The 9,293-nt window shown below is 30.2% G+C and overlaps 1 protein-coding gene across 3 annotated transcripts; it reads right to left on the bottom strand.

Moving 5' to 3' along the window:
• Positions 1-3,291: 3,291 nt before the first annotated feature.
• LOC108321819 (protein tesmin/TSO1-like CXC 5) lies at positions 3,292-7,568 on the bottom strand. Of its 3 annotated transcripts, none has more exons than XM_017553686.2 (7): positions 6,956-7,568; positions 5,892-5,999; positions 5,575-5,752; positions 5,104-5,451; positions 4,709-4,809; positions 4,531-4,625; positions 3,292-3,810 (listed from the first exon to the last, which is right to left on the bottom strand). In XM_017553686.2, the coding sequence occupies exons 1-7, from the start codon at positions 7,276-7,278 to the stop codon at positions 3,425-3,427; spliced, it is 1,539 nt and encodes a 512-aa protein (XP_017409175.1). In that variant the 5' UTR covers positions 7,279-7,568; the 3' UTR covers positions 3,292-3,424. The 3 variants fall into 3 exon arrangements, with proteins under 3 accessions (XP_017409175.1, XP_017409177.1, XP_052732536.1); XM_017553688.2 differs by having other exon boundaries at positions 3,669-3,810; positions 4,511-4,625; XM_052876576.1 differs by having other exon boundaries at positions 3,669-3,810; positions 4,511-4,625; positions 4,721-4,809.
• Positions 7,569-9,293: the final 1,725 nt, after the last annotated feature.

The raw sequence follows: 9,293 nt of genomic DNA, 5'->3' as shown, positions 1-9,293 counted from the left end.
AACAAAATAAGTGTCAAATTGATCTAAACCTTATGTTGGGTAATTATCAGTAATTTGGAGGATATCCAGCATTTGTCTTTAGTGAGCACATTTTGGTCTAGGATTCTTAACAGAGGTATATCTATTAGGCTCAGTTTGAGCAACAGAAACATCTTTAACAGCAAAAGCAACATTGTCTGAAGTATTATGAGAATGAGCTTCCTCTTGAAGGACAAGAGAGAAGACATTACCGATAGTGGGTAGCAGTTCTGATAGCAGAATCTGTCCATGAATTTAGGAAAAAGATTCGTTAAGCCTCATCAAGAACGACATCACGTACTCAGTCTCTGTGTATTGGTGAAGGATTTGCAAACCTCCGCACGTACAGAATGGTGGTTTGTATCCGGATAACTCTTCCCAAATAGACTTGAGCTTTGTTTAGTATATGATGACATAATCGGTTCCTTGTTGTAACGACATCAATTACCGGCGAAGATTCGTCTCAAATTTCCTTAACAGTGGTGGCAAAAGAATGCTGGTGAGAATGTCTTTGGAGACAGCGTTGTAAATCCAAAAGATGACCACATTGTTTGCACGAGACCAGTCAAGGAAAGAAGGATGATCTGAATCGGGCTGAGCTAGGGTTCTATTTTTTAAAATTGATTTAATTTGGTTTTTAACTCTATAATTATATAGATTTAATTTTTTTAATTAAATTTTGTTAAATTTATTTAATGATATAATCATATTTTATGCAGTTTATTTTATTTTTAATATATATTTTTTAATATTATTTGAGAAATATTTTTAAAGTTTTAAAATTAGTTAAATAGTTAAAAAGTTGATTAAAATAATTAAATTCAAACTGTTCAAAAAATAAATAACTAAATTAATTTAAAATATAAAAAAATTAATTTTTATTAAAAATTAAAAATTAAAAAATTAAAAATATATTTAATCCTCTTAATATTTTCTAAACTAATCAAAGTTGATATAGACATCCAAAATAATGAAAAGCAAGAAAATAAATAACTCTTAAGATGATAATGGTAAAACAGGAAGACCAACATACAACGGTCAAGATATAACCTAATATAATCACACATTAAAACATCATGAAATTCCTTTCTAAGATCAACTTAAGAATAATCACCATTTAAAACTCCACAGACTTATAATTAATTATCTAAAAACATTTACCATACTATTTAATTCAACCCATTGAAACTGCATTTTCTATAAAAATATTTTATTTTCAAAATGTATTCAAGGCTTTGATTTATAAAATAGTGATTAATAGGCTTTCCAATTTTAATTCTTTCCAGATTTTAATCCTTATGTGCCAAATAAAAAAAACAAGTGTTTTCACAATTTTAAGTTTTCGGCTTTGAATTTGTCTACATTAAATTCATATCCGAAAATTAAGAAACTGTGTTCATCATAGTCAAATAAACATCAGAAATGTGACTGGTATATTACTCTAAAATATCATATCCTAAGCAAGTAAAATAGTTTTGATATTGTTATTTTTTTTTTCAATAATTGAATAAGTTTTCATGTTTAAAACGTCAATTACTATCTTGTATTTAGAGGAAGTTGACTTAGGTATGAAACTAACTCATTTAAACGGTTTCATTTGTGGTGTACATTGAATTATGTGAAACGAACCAACTTGTGTCATTATGAACACAACAATGTTTATAAACACAACAACGTTCCTGTTAACATCGAAAAGATCAAAATTCACCATTGTTCCAGGCAGTATGGTTGCAATTATATACAGTAATTCTATATAGAGCTGTAAATTTAACTTTTAATCCCAGGATGATCTTCATCCCCTCAAATGATACAGCAAAGAGTTTTTTCAAACTCTGGATTAGAACTCGATTAGTTCATTCATTTTCTTTATTAGAATGATATAATGTTATTTTTAGTTGCTATTCATATAATTGTTAATAACTCTTAATAGTTTTTCACATCATTATTAATAACTTTTGCAAACGTTTTACACTACTTTCAATGTGAAAGTTAGTTTTCATAAAATAATACTTTAATATATTTAAAATTTACAAAATAAATATATAATATCTTTTTATGCTAATTCTTATATAACAAAATGACATTTATGTACATAAATTCTACCTGTATATTTAACAAAATCAATATCAAAATTGAAAAAACATTAATAAAATTAAATTTAATGCATTAATCTTTTTTACATTTTATTAAAAAGAGAAATGTTCTAATTCTTATCGTATCAAAAGTATATTTAAAATATTTAATGATTGAAATATATATATATATATATATATATATATATATATATATATATATTGATTTAATTAAGTTAATCAACATCTTAATAATCATTATATTAAATATATTATTTGATTTGAAATTTAGTATTCGATCACGATATTATCATATAATTAATTAAGGATGAAAAAGAAAGGAGAATATTAGTAACTCATTTTATATTCATATTTATAATTTTATTATGTATATTCAAATGAATTTTGTTAGATTAACGTGTTAAAATTGGTAGAAATGGAAAATTAGACCTATTAAATGTACATTTCTCATTACAAAAATAATGACCTTTTAAAAAATAGAAAGTGAATATAATAAACAAATTCCAAATATTATTTTCTCACTAACCAAATGCATATATTTCATTTATCATTCATTTTCTTTATTTTTTTCATTGCTAAAAAGAAAAACTCATGAGTTAATCCTGAATCATAGAGTTTTGGAAATATTTGACCTATAAACTTTTTTATTAATGGATGTTTTTATCCTATAAATTTTTTTTATTTCAATCTAATGAACTAAGATCAAGTCCTATAGAATAGGTTAATTTGACAACTATAGTTCTAAGTGACCTTTTAATTTAAAGAAGGGAAATAAATGCACATCAATGCCAGAAATTCCTGGCTGGTGCACGGACACTGGCAACTTTTTGCACTGATAAACTAAAAATTAGTTATGAACATGTCCATTAGTTATGGCAGTAAAGATAAACAATATTAGTTAATTAGCTTTAGTTACCTCGAGAATTGCTTATTGCTTTACATAATAAGCTTGGCAACAAGATGAGTCTGTTATGAGTGCCTGTGTCTTCTCATTTTTCTGCTCTAGCCTGACATTCTCAGTTTTATGATTATGATGATGCATGCTGTTTACATATAAGTTAGCTGAGTGAGACTAATAGCTACAAAGTAAAATTGCATCATCAAGTAGGTATGGATATACTACATGGTCAGCTGAGTTAGTATTCCTGTCACACCACATAAGTAAAAAGTTTGTTAGCTATGTCATTCAGACGGGACTTTTTCCAATGACTATTTATAGAATATTACAGTAAATTTTTAACAGAAAAACACCCAGATAATTTCTGCCAAGCAAAATTGTAATAGTGAAGACTAGAACACCATGACACTAAAGCCTAACCTTTTATGCTACCAAGAGTAACGAGTTCGCGAAGAACATCCAAGAGTTTGGTCATTATAAGTCTTTCCTGCTCTCCGTAAGCATCAGAGCTTTCATCAGAATTTAATGACTTTTGAATCATGTTTTGATATGCAGCTCCATCGGCAGAAGTATTTCCAAAAAACATGTTGTCCTGTTCATCACACATCAATGCCAGTGTTTCTGGTGACAATGGCCTATTATAATTTGCAATATCAACTGCATCTGCCACAGCTTTATTCACGTCATCATCACAAACGGGCTGGCGACCATCTTTAGTTTCCTGTAACGATTTAGCTGATGAAGCAACAGAAGCTTTAGAGTTCTCAGCTTTTGTTTGTCGATCTATTTTCCCTTCCGCTTCTGAAAAGTTGGGAAACATTTATTAAAATGCAAACTTTGTACAGATAAAACATGTCAGGAAAATATGGAAAGAGTGAAAGCTATAGAGCATCACAGAAAGACAACTATTGTCAGAAATGTGAGCAGTACACCTTGAATCTGAAATACATATTTCCAAAGGTATGCAACTGCATGATGACAATTGTGGCCAAAAAATGAAAGACTTCAGGAACATTAGTGGTGTTCATGATCTGATCGCCTAACCTAATCAATTCAAAGAATGAAAATTTGCTGAAAGTATTCTGTGTATGAAAGGTCCTCTAAGGGTTTTTTCACCAGTGCCCCCTTCCTTAGTCATATTATTAGTGTGACACTAGTTTCATTAAAAAAATTAAAAATAACTTCATTAAGTTTACTAAACCACAATAGTTTCCCTTCAGACATTGCAATTTCAAAGCTTTGATCATCAAATATTCAAACATAATTTAATATCATTACTTTAGATATGCATCAGTTAACTATTGTTCTGGTACCATAATACTTTCCCAATTGCTTACTATTTCCCTGTAGTAACCAATAAAATATATCATGACATATAACACCACTTCTCCCGAAGGTATCCCTTAATTACAAGTACATATTTAAATCTTCGGAATATTAAATCATTCACCATTCATTAGAAGAAAAAAAAATTATTCTGAAAATGATAAATAGAGTATACATCCATGAGTTGCTCAAAACCTGCATCAGTCTTTGCAGATACTCCTGAGAGAATAACAAAAAGTGAGCAGAGATTCTTCACATTTTGTGGCTGGAGGACATCTGCCAATACCGACCTTCAGCATCAATAAATTGTTAGTTGTACATAGACCTTGAAGATATATAAATTCGTCAAATAATTATTAGAAAACTCACGTACAGGTACACAGACCTTGAAGACCCTGAAATTCTTGTGTTGACATGGTCAGAGACAAAGGAATATGACAGAGTTGAAGATGACGAAGCCATTCGATCAGTTTCCTGATTAAAATACAAAATAATGTAAAAAAGCATTACATTATGTTTGGATGTCCAAGCATAGAGGACATTGATCAGTAAACAATAAGAAAATCAAGGGTTCCAAGGAATACAACAAGGATTGAATTGTTGACTTGATGCTATAATTACAAGACAAAGCTATTGCATGGTTGGATTCATACGATTTTATTTTCCAATCCAATTATAATAACCTGCTGCATAAAGAATTAGTACATTATTGTTTACATAGATCCCAGTAAATCCTGTCATGACTGAGAAAGGCAAAGAAGAAAACACCTGTAGGTATTGGCCTGTCGTGTTAACAGTTTGATCCGCAGCTGACTTTCCCGAAAACGATTCATGAATTTTTCTCCTCTTGGGTGTTATATATTTTCTATAGCCAGATGATCCAACGACTTCAGTTACAGCAGCATTAGTTCCCTGTTTGATGTGAACTAGACTATACTCTCTGTGAAAAATTGCTCTTCTTTCAGTACTTCCTTCAAAATTCTTGCAGTCCATGCATTTACAATTTTCAGAGCAGAGGATATTGGCTTGGAAGCACTCACAATACTTCTTAAGGCAACCAGATTTCTTGCAGTGACATCCTTTATTGTGCTTTCCTATAACTTGAGCTTCACTTTCCTGTGTTCATACAAGACATTAAAGTGCACCACGTCAACTAAAATATCACCTAAACCTAGAGCACTACGTACCATCACAAAACCTTGGAATTTGAATTTTGAGGGAATTTGAGGTGTTTTAAACCTTGGAATTTCGTTGTTCTTGAGGACTGCTGGCAATTTTTGGTCTGAAAGCATTTGGGTTTCTTTCCAATGTTATTCCAACTGCCTCCTGTCTGGCAGCCTCATTATCCTCATTATTATGACAATTTACACAGTTGCAGCCATCACAATAGATACCAGCTGCAAAGCACTCACAGTACCTAGCATTTGCCAAATTAGGCTTTTCCAGTTAGAGAGAGAGAGAGCAGAAAAAAATACTTTCAAGATTGTGCAGATATAGTATGACGATAAGATAAAGTATTCTTGATAAAAGTTTTTCATTCAGATAAAAGGACTTACAATTTGAGGCATCTAGAATTTTTGCAGTTACATTGTTTCTGTTTCTTTGGTGTCGTGTCCTTTAATTCCACGTTAAATGGACGTTGTGATATAGGAGACTCTGACTTCCTGAAAGAATGCAAATAAGTTCACAAACATAATAAAATTAAAATTAGTACAAAAGTTCTTACTGTGAGGCAAAACTTAATAGTGAGTACAGAAATGAAACAGTATTTCTAACCCCTTATTATATGGATTGATGAAATATTTGGAGCTTTTTCCTTGACAACTAATTTAGCTCTATAGAGCAGCATTAAGTTTAGTAGGAAATTTAAGACATTTATTTTACCAAAATGTATACTACACTCTTTCCCTTTTTTTATCATAATTCAGATTACTATATCCAATCTCAAAATGATAACAATGAGCCCACATAGCATTCGGATACAAATATTTATGATTATTGAAATGATTTATCAATTGCACAAAGGAATTCAAGGCTCCCAGTTCAAAAAATCTATTGCTACTTACATTTTCCACCAAAAACACTTTAGTCCAGTACTTATGTAGCCATCTCACCTTTATAACTTTCCGGTTTAATTACAACTCTTGTAAGTTTTGGTCTCTATACTGGAAATAACTCATTTTAGTAACTACTAGTTCTCAGGAAGTACACTTTTTTTAACTCATTTTACTCCTTACTCTTACATTTTCTAATCATTTTAGTCAGAGAACAACTACGGACAGTCAAACAAAATAGACTAAAATGCGTGTATTAGGGAACTAAAGTGAGTAGAGTTTCTTTGAACGGGGAGTACAACATAAAGATTATTCGAAAATAGGGACCAAACTAATTATGAAACTTAAAATTTTCAAGAATCATTACTTTTGGAGGCATCAATCAAATCATGTCAGCCAAGAACAATCTTGATCGTACTAGATTTTAAACCACATATCCAATTCAACACTCTTAACGTATCGACACACTTTAGCACGATCCGGGCATTCCTTATCGTTGACACAGGGCTAATCAAATTCAAAACGCGTTTTCTATTTCCTTTCTTTTGAGCCATAAGAATACTTACACCTCTTGCAACACCTTAACCGGAAGTTTCTGCACCGGCTGCGGAAATCGACCAACCGGCGAAACTAGCTTCGGTCGCAGTGAATGTAGCCAGGGCTGTTGCTCCTGTGGCTCCTGTGATTCCAAACATAACCATGGCCGTTGCCCCGGTGTCTGCAAATTTAAATGCAAGGGAGGATGCCATGAGAGTGGCAGAAGTGAATGCGGCGGTAGTGATTGAGGAGGCAGTTTCAGGTGCGGATGATCTCTGTAAACGACTGTGAAATCCAATTGCCTTGCCAATTTCCGCGGAACTGAATCCGACGTCGTTTCACTCGGTTCCATCTATTTTTGAACAATGATCAGAAACCAACAGATGTGCAGTTGGCAATGGTGTTATTCTGAACAACGCTGGCGGAAGGCTTCACCGAGGTCAGTTGAAGGGAAAGGGAGATGCGTGAGAGTCCATAAATTCTCGTGCGTTACGAATGGCAAGAAACGCAAAAGGAATGAAACAGCATTTATTATGTAATTATGTAAGAGAAGAAAGAGAGTTTCAGGATGAAACGAAAACGGAATTTATTGTGGTGTCGCCGGAGGAAGGGTGTCATGAGGAAGACTATGGTAGTGACAGCTCTTTCTCCCTCTCTCGAGATTTTGAAAATTGAATTGATTAAGTTGGAATGTTTGATTGGATTGGACGATCAAGATGTTCTCGGGGAGCTTGAAGTGAATTGTGTCTGTTGGATTGTAAAAAGATAACGGTACTTTCTGGTCAGTGCGAAGATACATTTTGGCGCTAATTGAATCCAACGAGTGGAATAGTAAATCTTGCATACTTTATAAATTTGAAGTATTCAAATATAGAAATCCAAAACAAAATATAATAATATGGATCTTACATGTAACTTACCCTGATTTACCTTTCTCTTGGCACAAAATAATATAAAATTTTGCTTAAATTTAATAATATGGTTTTACTAAATCATTAGGAATTATGATTGCTAATTATTCATTACTAATATTATAAACTAAATTTAAAATGGCTATGAACATACAAATTAAAACGAGCATGATGTTAAATTTCCAGGAATTATATTTTTAAGATTGTTATGTCCAGGATTAATTTTCTCATCTTTCAAAGAAAATGATTGATTTTCTTATAAACATAATAGTTAGGTATTTAGTTATAGGAAAAAATGAAAATATATTTCATTAAAATATAAACTAAAAGTAAGAGGAATATGTAATAGAATGAAATGAGAATAATATATACTGATTACGGAAAATCATCATTTTCATTTCCACTAACCTTTTATAATAAAAATATAAGTAAAAGAAATATAAATAATTTATATATCTAGAGATTATTGTATTTAAGAAATTAAAACTTATATAAAATGTCTACTAAAAAGTAATAAAACGTTGTATTTTTAAAAATTATTTTCCTATAAAAAAAAATTCAAACTTATAGTAAACAGCCTGATACATTAAATATAAATATTCTTGTATAATAAATGTGAACTTTCTTTGAAAGAGAGTTTTATAAATTTTCATTAATAGTCATGTTTTCCACCAGACTTAATCCTTGGCTGAAAATAGTTTTCAATACATTAAAACAAACACCATTTCAGATTAATCTAGGTTATATCATGGATTTGAACTTTGTTTATCCTACCAAAAGATTTTGATGATTTTGGCAAGAGTTACTTATTATCACTCATTATTTGTGATAATTAATAACAAGAGGATAAGTATAACAAAAAGTATTAACAATTAATATCTAGCGATGAGAATTATAAAATTAAAGATTTAATTATGTTTTGATTTGAATGTTACGTAATTTGTTTTCAGCTTTTCTTAAGTTAATTAAATCTTTTTATTTGTATTTATAAAAAGTTTAACATTAATATTTAGTTATGAATTGAAATCACATGGATAAAAAAATTTAATTATGAAAAGTCTAATATAGATTTTTACGTACAAAAGTTATTCACTGCATGCAAGAAACTAACATGCCTTACTATCTTTCATGAAGTGATAATTTAAGTAAAAATTCCTAAATTTTTCAAATTTTAATTGAAGTTAAGAATGTTATCAATTCCTAATTTAAGTGATGCTGGTGTTTTAAGGCGTGAAAAAAATGTTAGTATAGGTAGTATATTATTTTTTTCGAGGATATTAATAGATTTTTTTTTCTAATTATAACGGTGTTTTAATGTGTGGTTATTAATTTATGAAAAGTTTCATCTCTTAATTAGTTTAAGATAAATGCTGAAAATTGTTATAGTTTAGCTTTGTGTACTATTATTTTGAATTATGATATGTTAACTTTTTTTTAATAATTTTTTGATAATAAA

Source organism: Vigna angularis, chromosome 4 (assembly GCF_016808095.1).
Source record: "Vigna angularis cultivar LongXiaoDou No.4 chromosome 4, ASM1680809v1, whole genome shotgun sequence".
Classification (NCBI taxonomy): Eukaryota; Viridiplantae; Streptophyta; class Magnoliopsida; order Fabales; family Fabaceae; genus Vigna; species Vigna angularis.
This window is presented reverse-complemented; position numbering and strand designations above follow the sequence as displayed.

Coding starts and splice junctions, on each gene's coding strand:
- LOC108321819 (XM_017553686.2), bottom strand. CDS start 7,278: ATGGAACCGAGTGAAACGACGTCGGATTCAGTTCCGCGGAAATTGGCA. Junction 5,753..5,891: donor AATTCTAGATGCCTCAAATT/GTAAGTCCTTTT, acceptor GGCAAATGCTAG/GTACTGTGAGTGCTTTGCAG. Junction 4,810..5,103: donor CGACAGGCCAATACCTACAG/GTGTTTTCTTCT, acceptor TATTTTAATCAG/GAAACTGATCGAATGGCTTC.